At 48.6% G+C, this 17,698-nt stretch overlaps 1 protein-coding gene across 2 annotated transcripts in view; it reads right to left on the bottom strand.

Moving 5' to 3' along the window:
- Window positions 1-1,809: 1,809 nt before the first annotated feature.
- The window catches only part of FTCD (formimidoyltransferase cyclodeaminase), a 30,526-nt gene continuing 14,637 nt past the window's right edge, over window positions 1,810-17,698 (bottom strand). For both annotated transcript variants that reach the window (XM_073577521.1, XM_073577520.1), the window contains 3 exons: window positions 6,198-6,336; window positions 5,876-5,971; window positions 1,810-1,925 (listed from right to left, as the gene is read on the bottom strand). In XM_073577521.1, the coding sequence (XP_073433622.1) occupies window positions 1,842-1,925; window positions 5,876-5,971; window positions 6,198-6,336 (319 nt within the window). In that variant the 3' untranslated portion in view covers window positions 1,810-1,841. The remainder of the gene's footprint in view (window positions 1,926-5,875; window positions 5,972-6,197; window positions 6,337-17,698) is intronic.

Below are 17,698 nucleotides of genomic sequence, written 5' to 3' on the forward strand. Positions count from 1 at the left end.
AGCGGAGGCGCAGCAGGGGGCGGGGTTTAGCGGCAGCCGTGCGCAGCCCGACGCTGCGGCCGTAAACGCTAATGTGAAACTAACCTAACATAAATGAATTAAAGTCTCCAGATCCAAATGAATTAAACCCTAGAGTACTGAAGGAAATAGCAGAAGAACGTTTTGAACCACTCTCCATAACCTTTGAAAATTCTTGGAGAACAGAAGTCAGAGAAAACTGAAGAGCTGCAAATGTTCCCATCTTCAAAAAAAAAAAAAAAAATGGGGAAGGTGGACCCAGGGAACTGTAGGACGGTGAGTGACTTCTATACCAGGAGAGAACTTTGAACAAATTATTAAACATGCATGTACGTACCTTGATAAAAATGAAGTGATTAACCAGAGTCAGCCTGGGTTTATAACTAATAAGTTATGTCAGACTAACTTAATTTCCTTCTATGGCAGAACCACTGACTGAGTGGATCAGGGAAATGCTGTAGATATAATATATCTTTACTTCAGCATAGCATTTGACAAAGTATCTCACACCATCCTTATTGAAAAAATAAGTATGGAATGGACAAGGCAACTATTAGGTGAACTCATAACTGGCTTAGTGATCTGACTCAAAGGGTGGTCGTAAATGGCTGCATATCCAGTTGGAAGAAGGTCTCAAATGGAGTACCACAGGGTTCTGTCCTGGGCCCTGTATTGTTCAACATCTTTATCAATGATTTAGATGAAGGAATTGAGGGTACACTGATTACGTTTGCTGATGACACAAAGCTAGGAGGGATAGCCAATACTAGAGAAGAGAGAGGGAGGATTCAAAAAGATATGAATAAACTGGGGAAAGTGGGCAGCAACTAACAGAATGGTTTTTAATGGAAAATTGCAAAGTACTACATCTGGGCAATAAAAATGAAAAAAAGCATGTACAGAATGAGAGGAATAGGGCTAAGCTACAGCACATGTGAAAAACACTTGGGTATACTAATAGATCACAGACTAAACATGAGTCAGTGTGATGCAGCAGCAAAAAAGGCAAATACAATTCTGGGATGTATTAACAGAAACATACAGTCTAGATCATGTGAAGTCATTATCCCCCTATACTCCTCTTTGGTCAGACCTCATCTAGAATACTGTGTCCTGTTTTGGGCACAAAAAAAAAAAAAAACACCCCACACACACACCACATCAAACTTGAGCAAGTTCAGAGAAAAGTGACCAGAATGGTGACCGGTCTGCCAACCATGTCCTATGAGGAACGGTTACAGGATTTGGGAAGGTTTAGCTTGGGAAAAAAAAAAAAAAAAAACAAGACTGAGATGGGGACTTAATAGCTGTCTACAAATCTCAAAGGGCTGTCACATTGTAGAAGGAGCATCTTTATTCTCATTTGCACAAGCAAAGACTAGAAGCAATGGGATGAAACTGAATGGGAGGAGAGAGATTAGATATTAGACAACTTTTTGACAGTTAGGGTGATCAATGAGTGGAACAGGCTGCCACGAGAGGTGGCAAGTTCTCCTTCCATGGAAGTCTTCAAACAGAGGCTGGACAGACATCTGTCTGGGATGAATTAGCGAATCCTGCTTTGAGCAGGGGGTTGGACCAGATGGCCCAGGAGGTCCCACCCAACTCTACCATTCTATGAATCTATGATAAGTTTGGAAATATTGCACTGGAATTTATCAAAATCTGAATCTCCTGAAAGATTAAAGACCAGTAAATACCCCAAACATGGAGTCCATTTAAAAGCATAAGAATATTTCAATGTATTGAATCTGTTTGCCAAAAAGTTATGTAAAAACAAAGAGTCAAAAGTGGCAGCAAATAAATGTTTATTTAGTTAAATTTCACTCTCGCCCCTCACAAAGCAGCAGCACAGATTCAGCAGACGTGTTTGCCTCGTCCAACAGCTGGAAAATCTTCTTCCGAGTCTATGGGAAAAACAAAAATGTATATCAGTTTTTGTAGACTAGAGCATGCAAAATAAAAAAAAATACCACTTAGGTGGGAATTCATTAAGAGCCCGGTTTCATACGCCAGTGTTAATAACGTTAGTGCATCTTTGGGCACCACAAACTGAAGTCTTCACCAAGCCCAAGCTAAAAAAATAGATTATTACCAGCTTCTGAAGTAAATTATAGGGAATTGTTCAGGGCTATGCAATTATCTGCAATTTTTATGCCAGAAAACTAATGTAAATACCTTGATGTGCTCCCTACATCGTATGTACCCGAGGGAACATTCTGGAGACAACGTCACTGTGCACAATGAGCAACAGCTTTGAGTTACTGTTACTATTCCATATTGAGGTTCAAAATTCTTTGCTGATCAATTTCAAAATACTTAATGCAGCAGGACTTAATGCTTGAACACATTAGAAGCTGTAGAAGTCTGTATGCATTGAGCTCCCGTAGCGTCAGGGCAGGCTCGCAAACCACCAGAAAGTTTAATAATTGCATCGTGTCTTTCTGGTAGATGCTCCACTGATAATTTTTATGAAGTCATCTCGGATTGAAGGATACATTTTAATCACTCTGCTTCAAATTCCTACATCAGACAGTGAAGCATTTCAAACAAAGCAGTATAAAAAAAAAAAAAAAAAAAAAAAAATGCAAGGCTGAAAGAAACTAGTACCAACTAATCTGCACAAAGGATAGCGCGCTAAAAGAAGTAGTACGTGTTTTGTTACCAACTGAAAATGTATTATATCAATACCAAACAGGTAAAAACTGACCCACACCAGGTCAAGCATATAATGCAGTCAGATACAGCCAGGTTATGTATATATACACACACATCCATCTATGGTAGTGCAAGACAATTCACTTAATGTCTATAGTACCAAAAGGCTGCAATTCCTACTGTGTTTGACAAAGTATTTATAAAGTAGTGATGAGCGAGTATACTCGTTGCTCGGGTGACCTCCGAGTATTTTGGCGTGCTCGGAGATTTAGTTTGTCGAAGTAGCTGCATGATTTGTGGCTGCTAGACAGCCTGAATACATGTGGAGATTCCCTAACAAACAGGCATTCCTCACATGTACTCAGGCTGTCTAGCAGCCACAAATCATGCAGCTGTGTTGACACAAACTAAATCACCGAGCACACCAAAATACTCACAGGACACCCGAGCATGCTCGGGAAAGCCCGAACAACGACGCTACTCGCTCATCACTATTTATAAGCACTGCTTTAAGAGGCAATGGTACATTCTCTGTGTATAGACTGTATAACCTGTTTGGCATGAATCATGCATAGATGGTGTCCAAGTAACTGGATTTGCTCATGAGTAGCACAAGTCCAAAACATGTAAATAAGTCTGTGGTAACCAGTCGTTTTGTTGCCACTGAGCGTAAAATACTTGAACCAATATGTAGGTCTGATTAGTACCTCAAAGTGCAATATAGTGGTCCGCGCCACATAACCTCGGTAGGCAGAAAAGTCCAGGAATCAGTCGCAACAAACTAAATTCAGGGAGTCTTCACCCGAAGTAGTGAAGAGCTGTGCGCGAGAGCAGTCGGCGTGCAATGTCAACATGTTGCTCGTGTACGGAGACTTGGAGGGGCCATACTATCCTTTATTTACCAAGTTGTGCTCTATGTGAACTAATCACACCACCAATGGTGTGTATTGCCTCTTGCAGCTTTTAACATTTTCCATTGAAGTTTGGACAAGCACCGGTATCCATATTTTCTCTGTTGTCCAGTTTATGCGGCTCTGATCTCCTTGCTTAAGGAAAGCGTCATTAACAAGCAGACAGCACTTCATTGAGACTGCATAAAACTACGGTTCTCAAAATGGTAATTAATGAAGGAACACGTAACCAGATCGGCCCATCAGCCTCATTCAAAATAACCAGCTCTCCCATGTCTAGAGTTCTTCCAACTAGAGGAGGCTTATTGGCAAGTCTGGTCACTCGGCCCCCTATTTAAGATTCCTCACACAGCTATGCGCTCGTTCAGTCGTTTTAAAAACTTGCATGGCATTGAATAGAGAAAGTCGAACATGTGCAGCCACCTCTCCGGTCATTAATCTAATGACAGCTTCCCTTTAAGCTGGGTTGTTTTATTTTAGGGGCTACAATGCATATTTATTGTTCCGTATCTTCTTGGTGCAACGTGGAGCGGGCAGTAGCCACGGGCTAGGTACTGGACTTCTGTGACTGCCCAGGGCACTACTTGAAAGAGTGGGTCCTGCCTGGGTGTTGGTGCTGTGAGGGCTTTGCACCCGTGCAGGCTCTCTGTAGCCGATTGTGTTGGCCAGCGAGGAATATAGGCTCCAGAGTTCAGTAGTTTAGACCAGGGTTCCCCCAACTCCAGTCCTCAAGGCCCACCAACAGATCATGTTTTCAGGATTTCCTTAGGGTCCTGTCACACAATCTCGCTAGTGAGATCGCTGATTTTGGGGGGGGGGGGGGGGGGGGAGGGGAATCAGTGACCGGCCCACCTGACGGTTATCGCTGATTGTGCTCGAGCGGCCTGGGCCGTTTTTTGATCGCTGGTCTCCCGCTGCCTAGCATGCATCGCTGCGTGTGGCAGCGAGAAACCAGCGATCAGCGACGCTGGTTTCTAATGTAAACGTCGGGTATCCAAGAGCCGCGCTGCTCCTGTATATCCGACGTTTACATTAGAAACCAGAGTCGCTGGTCCTGATCGCTGGAGGGGCTGTCTATGTGACAGCTCACCAGTGATCAGCCTAACGATGTCCCAGCGATCCCATCATGTCGGATCGTTGGTGGGATCGCTGGGACATCGTTTAGTTTAACGGGGGCTTTAGTATTGCTCAGGTGATAATTGCTTCACCTGTGCAATATAAAGGGAATCCTGTAAACATGATCTGTTGGTGGGCCTTGAGGACTGGAGTTGGGGAAACCTGATTTAGACTCCCGTTCAAAATCTCAGTCTTTACTGAACAGTAGCTTGGATAGGGTTATGGGTACAGTGTCTTATGAACATTTCCTTCACAGTGAAAATCATTTTCACACAGTGTTCTACGGTAATCAATTCCAGGGCCTGTGAAGGTTTCACCCTACTTCACAGCCTAGCTTATCACTACAGCCCTGATCTGCAAGTCTCTCTACCTGCTCAATGGTCCCACGTACTATTTCTTCCACTACTGGTGCCCTGGATCTGGCTCAGGACCACCCACTAGTCCCACAAACTTAAACCTGTTTGGGTCAGTTAATTTTGGCATTTAGCAAGCTTAGGATTTATGATAAGTCGTCCTGTCCAGAGACCCCCTTAGAGGTGGGAGGACGTTGTCTCGTCTTCAGTCACTTGCAGGTCGCACTACTCCCTAGTCTCCTTTTCTTAGTTCACCCAACAGCACTGCTCAGTCATTTCCTACTCAAACTTGTCGCCATCTGCATAACTACAGGAAGCAATCACTTCCCCCAACACCAATCCTCTCCCACTATGGGTTAGTCCCAAACATTAACTCCAGTCACTATCTATGCTACTTGCCTTAACCTAAGCCTTATCCTATACACTACCAACATGACACATTACATTAAAAAAAAATAAAAAATAAAAATAATGATGACACAATATGTGCAAAAGACACATTACACTATACAGACACACTGGAATTGGCGTCTTCAGGGGTATGAACCCGACAGCCCAGTCGACACCCCCTATATTGGTATACTATATGTATGTAGCTTGATTGGGTTGTATATTGCGCAAATTTTTAATTAGCTTTTGAGTCATCTGAACTATTCCACTAAGCCATTTTCTATGAATCCACACATTATTGCATCTGAATTTTTATAAGCCAAATGCTACACTAATGGGCAATAATTCACAAAAAAATAATGGGATCCAGTAGTGCCTCAAAATTATGCCCAAACACATTTGGTGGAAGAAAATGATAGTTTTAATTACCTGACTTTTAAATTCATCATCCTCGATTTCTCGGAGGTTAATGAGAACATTGAAATAAGCTCCAAAGACTCCAGCCTCTAAAGCTTTAGCTGCCACCTAATTAAAGAGAATAAATCCAGTCACAGATGTACCAAAATAAAAGATGAAAATGCAATAAAAAATTAAAAGCACAACAAAACAAAAAAAAAAAAAAACAACGTGTGGAATATTCTAATAACGTCTCCTCTTCTTGACACAAGAACTAAGGTTTTTATCAGCATTAGCCCAATGCATTGTATGATACTTACACAAAAGTGGAAACTACTACATTTCATGTCAGTACCTGCAAGTCAGATATACATGATATATTGCCGCATTTTGACAGCTCCAACAGTGGCTTCCACAAGGTGCTTATTTTCTCAGCAAGACTTAGGGGCACACCAACGGCCTCCTTAAGGCCATTCTGAAGAGCCTGGAAACGTCTGGAGAAAAAGAATGGATGAGCTTGAGGCCTTTGTTAAATATCCATATTAAAACTCACAGGCACGGAAGCCGGATATGAATAGCTGAAGTACATATAAAACGTTGTTGGCTAGAAAAATCTCTCTCCTACACTAGCCTTATCCCCCCCAATGGCTTTTATTTTATGGTTTACCACTATCCAAATGAAATGCTTAGCTACTTACCAGTAGCGGTGTTTTTCAGGAGCACACGACAGCACCACGAGAGAGGGGGATCCACCCTTCGGGGACAGGAAACCTATAGGCACAAAAAGGGCAGCCCTCTCCCCCGCTTCAGTTGGATTACAGAGCATAAGAGGACCTCCCTGGTTAGTAGCAATATAATATAATATATATATATATATATATATATATATATTTTACACAAACGATGATTAAATACTTTTTACACCCGTGACTAAGATCTAACTTCCGAGGGAAAAATAGGTATTAGACCTACCGCTAATGATGTTTCCAGGAGTCCATCCTGACAGCACCATGGAGGATGTCCTCCTCCTCCTCCTTACAGGGACAGGAAAAGCACACGAGAGGTTAAAAGGTCATGTCCCACCCCCTTTCCCTCAGTGATTTAACAAGTACCACAAGGTGGATGATGCTAGTAACAGTTTAATGAAACAATCATATTACAGCATATGACGACATATAATACAACGTAGTATAACATAACAGGGAGGGAACTACCCGTGCTGTCAGGATGGACTCCTGGAAACATCATTACCGGTAGGTCTAATACCTATTTTCCAGGACGTCCACCTGACAGCACCATGGAGAGTACCAAAGCACCTCCTCAGGGTGGGATTACCGCCTGGAGAACTTTTCTCCCAAATGCGGTCTGCTGACCAGCTAACACATCAAGCTTGTAGTGCTTGCAGAATGTATTAAGGTTGGCCCAGGTTGCTGCTCTACAGATCTGATCAACCGAGGCCCCCACCCGTTCCGCCCATGAGGCCGATACCGCCCTCGTAGAGTGGGCCTTTATGGAATCTGGCAGGCTGGCGCCTTCGGCTTGGTAGGCGTCAGAGATTACTGAGGTAATCCAGCGCGCGATGGACGCCTTAGAGGCCTTTTTCCCCCCTTTATTTTTGCCTCCAAAAAGAATGAACAGGTTTGGGTCGATGCGCCAGCTATTGGTGGCCTCTAGATAGTCTAGAACTGCGCGCCTCACATCCAGCGAGTGAAGACGCCGTTCCTTTTTATTACGGGGATTGTCACAGAACGATGGTAACACTATCTCTTGGTTTAGATTCTTTGCGGAGGCTACCTTTGGGGTAAATGCCGGGTCTAACCTTAGGATTATACGGTCATCTCTTATCTGAAGATATGGGTCCTTAGTGGACAGGGCCTGGATCGCCCCTATTCTTTTGGCCGTGGTAATGGCTACTAAGGCGGCCGTTTTACGAGTGAGAACAGGGATGGTTATTTTCTCGCTGAGGGCGTAGGGTTCCGTACAGAGAAACCTGAGTACCAGGCCCAGGTCCCAAGGCGGGGTGAGCTGCCTAATCGTGGGGCGCAGGCGCTGCGTGGCTCTTATAAATCTGATTATCCAGGGATGTGAGGCTAGCCGGTAGTCGAAGAAGGCGCTCAAGGCTGAAATCTGTACTTTGAGTGCTGTGCTTAAAGCCTTTATTAAAACCTGCCTGCAAAAAACTTTGTATACTAGGGAGGTCGGGGGTGCCCGCCCCGAGATCGGACCTGCCACCTTCCAGACAGAATCTTTTCCATATCTTTTGGTAGATTGCAGATGTCACTGGTTTCCTACTGGCCTGTAGGGTGGATATGACCTGATCCGACAATCCCTTTGCCTTCAGGATGTCCCTCTCAGGATCCAAGCCGATAGGTGGAGTCTTGCTGGGTTTGGGTGGTAGATCGGGCCCTGGTGGATGATGTCCTTCCGCAGGGGTAGCTCGACTGGGTTTCCTACTGCCATGGCCCCTAGAAGAGGGAACCAGCTTCTCTTTGGCCAGTATGGAACGATCAACATCACTCTTGCGTGGTCCTCGCGTATCTTCCTGAGCACTGCCGGTATGAGAGCCAGTGGTGGGAATGCATAAGCGAGGGATTCTCCCCAAGTCTGGCTCAGGGCATCTACACCTTCCGGGTGGTCCGTCGGATTCAGGGAATAGAATCTGGGGACCTTCGAGTTCTTTCGGCTTGCGAAAAGATCTATACTGGGGGTCCCCCAACCCTGACAGAGATGGTCGAAGATCTCTTCGTTCAGTTCCCACTCTGTCGGGTGGATCCGTTGTCTGCTCAAGTAATCTGCTACTTCGTTCTGAGATCCTTCTAGGTGTACTGCGGTCACAGATCGGACTGTTCGCTCCGCCCACGCGAATATCTTTCCCGCTAGGGCCTGTAGTGGTTGATGTCTGGGCCCTCCCTGGTGCTTCAGGAATGCCACTGTCATATTGTCGGATAGTATGCGGACGTGACGATTCTTTACTACCGACTGGTTTCTTCACAACGCTTCCCAGACCGCGAAGAGCTCTCTGAAGTTGGAGGATCTGGTCCTGATGTCTACTGGCCATCTCCCCTGGAAGATCTTCTCTTCTATGTGGGCTCCCCAACCCCACGCGCTGGCGTCTGTGGTGACTACCACATATGGAGAGGGTGTCCATAGTACGCCCACCTGAAGGTTTCTGGACTATGTCCACCACCGAAGGGATTCCCTTACTCTTTCTGGCAGCCTTAAGGGTCTGTCTAGCAATGCCTGACTTCTGTCCCACCTCGCGAGGATCTCTTTCTGTAATGATCTCGAGTGGAATTGGGCCCATCGGACACACTGGATGCAGGCCGTCATGAAGCCCAAGACCTCCATTGCCTCTCTTATGGAGCATTGACGCCTCAACAGGTCTCTGGTTCTGGCTTGAATGGTCCTCTGCTTCTGCTCGGGTAGCCAAGATATTCTGTCGGCTGAGTCTAGAAGGACTCCAAGAAATACTTTCCTGGTCTCTGGCCTGAGGTCCGACTTCTCCCAATTGATCACCCAGCCAAGGAACTCCATTACGGTAATTGCTCAGTTTGTGTCGCGAATGAGCTCTTCTTTGGATCTTGCCACCAGTAGGAAGTCGTCTAGATATGGAATGATCACGATACCCTGATCTCTCAGGTAGGCCACCACTTCTAACACCAGCTTTGTAAAGATTCTGGGAGCTGAGGCCAACCCAAATGGAAGACACTGGAACTGGAAGTGGCAGGTCCAGGCCGGTAAACTAACCGCGAACCTTAGTAGCCTCTGGGATGAGGGATGGATAGGGACCTGGTAGTAAGCCTTTTTTAGGTCTAGGGTACACATGACGGCGTCCCTGTCTATTAAGAGGATTGCGGAACGGATCGATTCCATCCGAAATCTCTTGTACCTGACCCAGGCATTTAGCGGTTTCAGGTTTATGATGGTACGAGCATCGCCCGATGGCTTTGTGATCGAAAACAGGGAAGAGTAGTGCCCTCTTCCTCTTTCTGTCGGGGGAACTGGTACTATGACCTTTGAGTCTACCATGTCCTGTAGATCTTTCCACATTGTGGAGTTCTCCAGGACAACAGTGGGGGCAATATATCTCTGGGGGGGAGGAGAATAAAGCTCTATGCTGTAGCCTTCCGCGATGGTTCTGAGGACCCATTGATTGTGGGCGACTCGGGACCAGTTTGTTGCGAAGTGGCGAAGTCTCCCCCCAATACCTATGGCGTCATTGCCTCCTTGATCTAGATGTTGACGTGAATGGGGGACCCTTGTTCCTCCAACCTTGGCTGAAGGAGCTCCTATTGGACCTTGCCCGACCCCTGAATTCAGTCTGTCTCCTAGAAAAGGAGCCTCTCCGAAACCCTTATTTTTATCGGACACCAGCTCTAGAATGTTATCTAAGGCTGGCCCGAATACCCTCAGGCCCGAGAAAGGGATGGAGCATAGCTTAGTTTTAGAAGCGTTGTCCCCCGACCAGGATTTAAGCCAGACTGCTCTTCGGGCCGCATTAGAGAGGGAGCCGTTTCTGGCTGCAAACCTTACTGATTCGGCCGACGTATCCGATAGGAACGCCGTGGCCGATTTCATGAGAGGAAGAGACGCTAGGATCTCTGATCTAGGGGTCCTGTTGGTTAGGCGTTCCTCCAACTGCCCCATCCACAAAAACATAGACCTGGCCACCGAGGTGGCTGCTATGTTGGCTCTAATAAGAGCCGCCGACGTCTCCCATGCTCTCTTTAACAAGACGTCCGCCTTCCTATCCATCGGGTCTTGAAGACCTGATGAGTCCTCGAATGGGATGGCCGTTTTTTTGGTAACCTTGGCGACTGGGACATTTTAGGGACTTCCCATGCCCGGGTTTCCTCGGGATCAAAAGGCAGTCTATTTTTAAAGTCTCGGGAGAGTATCAACCGACGTTCTGCCTCCTTCCACTCCTCCTGGACCATCGTTTTGATGTGTTCACTTACGGGGAACACCACCTGTTTCCTGGCCACTAGTCCTCCAAACATCAAGTCCTGTCTGGACTGTGGTTTAGGGACTTCTATTTGCATAGTGTTCCTGACTGCCTGGACCAACTCGTCCGTGTCCTCCAGTCTGAACAGGTACTTCCTGCTCTGATCCTGTCTGTCCCCCAGTATCTCGCCTTCTTCCTCCTGATCTGAGTCCCGGAAGTCAGACTCCTCACTAGGGCTTGCTTCCAACTCTGGGTCTGCCTCCCACCTTGGACGTTTGCGACTCGGCCCTGGACTGGGGGACTGACGACGTGCGCAGCTGGCTGTAGAGACCCGGACTTCCTCCCTTATCAGCGATCTCATTTCGGCAAGGAGGGATGGCTGTTCCTCGCCTATGACCCTTGAGGTACAGGGTCCGCATAGGGTCTTGTTATAGGTGTCTGGCAGCTTTACCCTGCATACGGGGCAGCGGACTGATTTGGAGGGGGCCTTTGCCGGGTCCTCCACCCCCAAGGGGGATTCTGCCGGGGTTACCTTCTCCTAATACAGAAGGGGCTCTACTTAGATCTGAGTTGTGGGGATGGATGGGGGAGGGTGGTCTGCGCTATGCGCACTTAACACTCCACCTGCTGGAGCGTTTCCTTCCATCCTGGCGCAGTCTGTAGAGCGCTATGGATCTCCGAAGCGTGCGCTGTGGGCTCAGAAGCGCGCGCTGTGGCAGTAGCGCGCTCTGTGGACCTCAGGAGCACGCTCTGTGGACCTCAGGAGCACGCGCTGAGATTCAAGGCCGGCGTGTGACGTCACTGGATGTGATGCGCGACCTCTCGCGATAGGCCGCCCACTTCCTGCCCGGGCTGACCGCGCGGCTTCTGCCTGCTATGGCGGCCTGTTGGAGCAGTCGCTCCCCTCCCGGCGCCGACATCTTGTCGGCCGCCTGGCCTGCCGCCGCGGGGAGCTGACCCCCGCCTGCTGCAGCAGTCTGCTGTGTCTTTCTGCCACGGGGGCCCGGCCTTCGCCTGATATGGCGGACTGCTGGAGGCCTCGCTCCTGCCTCCCAGGGCCGCCCGCACCATCCTGTCGTCGGTGCCCGTTCGGCCAGCCGCCTACGGGGAGCCGACCATCGCCTCTATGGTGGTCCGTCCTGGAGCCGAGAGCCTCCCATAGGGAGGAACGGCTCCCTCCAGGAGCGTCGTCCTGCTCCTGGCCTTTGGGGCAGAGGGACTCCCCCCTCGGAGAGTTTCGGCCCCGGGACCTCTTGACAGGGGAAGGCTTGGACTGGCCGTACGATCCCCTGAACCCCTCCAGTAAGTCTCTCGTGTGTCCCTCCATGCAGGGACAGGAAAAACACTGAGGGAAAGGGGGTGGGACATGACCTTTTAACCTCTCGTGTACTTTTCCTGTCCCTGTAAGGAGGAGGAGGACGTCCTCCATGGTGCTGTCAGGTGGACGTCCTGGAAAATATGTTTTCCTCTTGTGACCGCAGAAAGCCGCAATGACTGAGACCAGGTCGGAGGCAGACTGCTGCAACTCTATCCTGCCTGGAAGGACATTTCAAATAGCTACTGGATCCTTAGCGTCATTAAACCGGGGCTTAAATTTGAGTTCCGAGAAACGACTATCGATCGATTTTGTTCGGACTCCTGTTCGTTCTTCCCTTGTGGAACAACGGGCGTTAGAGTCCGGGAACTTCAGCAGAAGGGTGTCCTGGTGAAAGTTCCAGAGGTTCAGAGAGGTAAAGGTTTTTACTCCCCCCTCTTCTTGGTCAAGAAACCTGATGGTTCCTTCCATACCATCATAAACCTTAAAAGGCCTCAATAAATTTATTTTCATACGCACCTTCAAAATGGAATCTGTTAAATCTGCCATAAAGTTACTATTTAACAGATGCTTCATGGTGGTGATAGACCTTAAAGACGCCTATTATCATGTCCCGATACATACAGATCATCAGCGTTTCCTAAGAGTAGCAGTTTCGTTGGGGGGGGGGGGGGGGGGGACTTTAAACATCTTCCAATTCAGAGTACTCCCCTTCGGGGTGGCGGTCGCACCATGAGTTTTCACTAAGATAATGGTGAAGGTTATGGCCCATTTACACGAACAGGATATTCTCATGATCCCCTATTTAGATGACCTGTTGATTGTGGGAGACTCAGAGCTAGGCCCTGTGCGGATACTGCCGCGGATCTGCAGGTGATGTACAGTACCATTAAACACTATGGAAAAAAAGAAGACCCGCTGTGCACATGCTGCGGATTTTTCCGCACGGTTTTCGTGCGGAAAAAAGCAGCATGTGACTTTGGTGCGGTTTTCCACCTACTCCACTATAGGAATCTGCAGGTGGAAAACCGCACGAAAACCGCAAAAAAACAGGAAGAAATCCGCAGGAGAAATGCAGGTCATTTGACCTGCGGATTTCGTGAATTCTGCACAAAAAAAATGCATGCACAGAATACGCACCGTGTGCACATAGCCTTACATTGCACCGCACAATTACAGAAAGTAGTAGCCAGCCTCCAACACTTGGGATGGATCATTAATTTAAAAAAATCATGATTGAAACCCATGGAGACGCAGCAGTTCCTTGGTCCGCTAATAGATTCCAGGTTGCAAGAGTGTCGCTTACCGGAAACAAAGGTGGGCAGTATTCAGCGGCAAACACTCAGGGCAATACAGAACCCTTCGGTCACTCTAAGGGGTGCAATGTCATTATTGGGCTCACTCACTTCATGTATACCAGCGGTTCTTTGGGCCTAATACCACACCAGGTCCCTGCAGTGGGATGTATTACACAATACTTGCCAGTTAGGTCACTTAGAGGAAATTTTACTCTGTCCCAAGAGGCGATTCATTCCCTAAGGTGGTGGACTCACAGACCAAACCTGTGTAGAGGGGTCCCTTGGATAAATCAGATCTCCCGAATCATATCCACAGATGCTAGCCCCAGGGGTTGGGGGGCATATATGGGGAGATGTGGATCCAAGGGGTATGGTCACCATAGGAGCAGGACTACACATCTAATATAAAGGAGTTGTTAGCAGTAGAATGGGCCTTAAGTGGCTTCCTTATGTCCCTACAGGGCCGGCATGCCAGGGTTCTCTCAGACAATCAGATAACTGTGGCTTACGTTAGTCATTAAGGGGGAACGTGCTCCAGGGCTTTAATGGAGGTGGCAAATCATATCTTTCAGATAGCCGAAGTTCTTCTGCTATCCCTTACAGCCCTCCATCTAAAAGGGGAAAAAACAATATTACAACCGACTTCTTAAGCCGCAACAGACTCAGGTAAGGAGAGTGGGTTCTAAACAGGGCCGTCTTCGAACAGATCGTGCACATGTGGGGGTCTCCAGAAATAGACCTGTTCGCCAACAGGAAAAACAGGCAATTGCATCAGTTTTGTTTGCTGGACCCCAGAGAAGACCCGCTTGCAGTAGACTCTCTCCTAATCCCGTGGAACTTTGGTCTGGCTTACGCCTCCCCCCCCCCCACCCACTGAATTTAATTCCAATAGTGCTAAGGAAGATCCGGGAAGACAAGGCACTCACGATCCTGATAGTCCCATTCTGGCCCAGGAGGCCATGGTTTAAATTGGCCGAGGAAGATGTCAGTGACCCAGCCATGGATTCTCCCAGATCTCCTGTCCTAGGGTCCAGTATTCCACCCGCACGTATCCAATCTACATTTAGCGGCGTGGAATTTGAGGGGGCACTACTGAGTAGAAAAGGCTTCCCTCAGGAGTTGGTCAACACCCTATTAAAGAGTAGGAAACCTTCCACGACAAATATCTACGTAAAAATTTGGAAAAGATTCTTGTCAGCCTCTGGGGCGGAGATCGAATCCGTATTGGTCAAGTTTTAGAGTTCCTGCAGAAGGGTTTAGAGATGGGTCTGGCTACAAGCACGCTTAGAGTCCAGGTCTCGGCCCTACGGGCATTGTATAACTGTAACCTAGCGAGCAACTACTGGGTATCCAGATTCATAAAGGCAGCGTCTAGATCTAGGCCCATCATTAAAAGGAAACTAGTCCCATGGGATCTGAACTTAGTGTTATCAGCTCTAACAGAAGCCCCGTTTGATCCTATTGATTCTGCCCCTATTAAGGTCCTATCCTTCAAAACTGACCTACTGGTCGCATTGACATCAGCCAGGAGAGTTAGCGATTTGCAGGCTCTCTAGACTCTCCCCGTATACCCAGTTTAAGGAAGATAGTCATTCTAAGACCAGACCCCTTGTATTTGCCTAAGGTCGCCTCAAAGTTCCACAGGCTGCAGGAATAGTCCTTCCCTCCTTCTGCCCAGACCCTACTAGCCAGTCAGAGAGAACTTCACTCTTTAGACATAAATAGATGTCTCCTTGCTTACATTAGGGCCACAGACCCCTGGAAGAAGGACAAATCCCTATTCGTTTCCTTTCAGGGCGTTAGGAAAGGGCTTAGGGTATCCAAAAACACTTTAGCCAGGTGGATTAGGGAGGCAATTTCTCTAGCTTATACGGCAGGTGGTGCAGAAGCTCCGGAAGGCGTAAGAGCACACTCCACTTGGGCTGTGGCGACATCATGGGCGGAGTGCTCAGAAGTATCCATTGAGGACATTTGTAAGGCAGCTAACTGGTCATCTACATTCACGTTCTTTAAACACTATAGATTGGATTTAGTCGACTCCTCCGATCTCGCACTTGGGAGAAAGGTGCTTGAGGCTGCTATCCCTCCCTAGGCTCTTTACATCTCTGTAATTCTCTCGTGGTGCTTTCGTGGCGACTAAATAAATGCTTAGCTACTAACCGGTAGCGGTGTTTTTCAGGAGCACACGACAGCACCTTTCTAATCCCTCCCTTTCTCAGTTTTCTTTCTCAAGTATGGATCAGCACCTATCCTCTACCTTTCCTCCTGCCGGTATTGTCCCTCGATCTCTGTTTGACCTTCTCCTGTCAAACCACCTTCTTCTATAATCTCACCTGTAAAAGGGTCTTCCTAAGTAGGGGAACCGTTTTTTTTTTTTTTTTACAGTCGCCCACCTTCTCCAAGAGCTCGTCTAGTACCGAGCCAAACAGGTGTTCCCTTCACAAGGGATGTTGCACAATTTCGACCTGGCCTGCATATTCCCTGGCCAACACTTCAGCCATAAGGCCCTGCGGGCGACATTAGGCAAAGTTGCTGATCTGGCAGCAAGCCTTACAGAGTCTGCTGATGCATCCGAGAGGAATGATGCCACCTCCTGAATCATAGGGATAGAGGATAGAATTTCTTCCCTAGGGGCCTTGTCCCTGAGCTGTTCCTCTAGGCGGTCTAGCCACACCATCATAGACCGGGCTGTACATGTGGCTGCAATAGCTGGCCTAAGATCTTGCTGAAGTTTCCCACGACCCTTTTAGGAACACGTCAGCCCTTCTGTCTAGTGGATCTTTCAGACTCCCCAAATCCTCGATTGGCAGAGTGTTTTTTTTGCAGGCCTTGGCTACCGCCGCATCCAGCTTTGGTGCTTTATCCCATGCGGCTGATGCTGACTCCTCAAATGGGTATTTCCACTTAAATGCTGACGGCAAGGAACCCTTCCTTTCTGTTTTCTTCCACTCCCAAGAAATCAGGAAATTTATTTTGTCAATAACTGGGAAGGACCTACGCGATTTCCTATCCAGTCCTTTAAACATAAGATCCTGAATGGAACTTTCTGCCTGGGGCTCCTCGAGCCCCATAGTGGTGTTGACTGCTTTTACTAGCCAGTTAATCTGGTCCGGCGGAAAACAAGGACGACCAGCTCGTCTCTGAGGATGACGAGAATGAAGGGCATGAATCCGATAACAGCTCTCCTGAATCGCTCCCTGAGTCTGAACACTGGAGCCCGGGTCCCACTTCTCTAACCCGTCCTTCCCGTGGTCAGGCTCTGACTGAACCCTTAATCTCCTGTCTAACCAACTCTCTCAGGGTGGTGGACAGGTCTGGGGTTTCTTCTGCTATTAGGTTCTGGATGCAGGGTCTGCAAAGTTTCTTCCCATGGCCATCAGGGAGAGGAACGCCACATTCGGCACACTCCCTGTGTTTGGTTTTAGCAGAACTTTTGTCCCTGCTTAATTTGGAGAGGGGGAACATAAGGGGAAGTGTGTGTGTGTGTGTGTGTGTGTGTGTGTGTGTGTGTGTGTTGATGTGTCTCTGTGGCCTGAGGACCTGCCGGACTTATCCTTCTCCTTGTGGGCACTTTTAGCTTCTGCAGGGCGGCTACTGCCACTAGACCACTGCTGAGAAGCTGAGGCCGATCCGATGATGCCGCTGATGCATGCTCTGAGGAATCCATTTTGCGTAATGGCATTGAAGCCTCTAGGCGCCTACGCAGCCTCCTTACATAGGCCGGCCTCCCCCAATGGTACCTGCCCCCAGTGGGGCCAGTAGGCGGATCCGGGTGGCCTGCCCGGTACTATGCGCATAGGGGATTTAACCATATCCCCCGCCCCCCCACGGCGCCCATCCGTGGGTTTCAGTGCCTCCCCCTGTCCACTGACACTATGCAGCACGGCATCCCGGAGGCCTGCGTCGCCGGCCCCACCACACGTGCCCGGCCGCGTCATCAGGGACTGCCTTTTCCGACATGTCACGGCCGCCGCGCGACGGTGACACGCCGAGGCCGCCGGCTCCCAGACGGAGAAGCATCGCCCCGGACGCCGCCTGGAGGCCCCACCAGGAGAAGGGAGGCTCCCACGCGTGTACTTACCTGTACACATGGCGATGGGCCCCCTAAAGACAACTTTCCCCCAGGAGGGCGCCTTCGTGCTGCTGCCTCACGGACAGGCCCCCTGTCGTGGGCACTTCCAGAAGACCGGGGAGCCGTCACAGGGGCCCTCCCGCTGCTAGACCCGACCCCACCGGCCCTGGGATCCTTACATAAAGTGACGAGGTATATGCCGAGGTTCAGGAAACCAACTGAAGCG

Source organism: Dendrobates tinctorius, unplaced genomic scaffold, assembly GCF_039654945.1.
Source record: "Dendrobates tinctorius isolate UK_male_01 unplaced genomic scaffold, ASM3965494v1 ptg000056l, whole genome shotgun sequence".
In the NCBI taxonomy this organism is placed as follows: domain Eukaryota; kingdom Metazoa; phylum Chordata; class Amphibia; order Anura; family Dendrobatidae; genus Dendrobates; species Dendrobates tinctorius.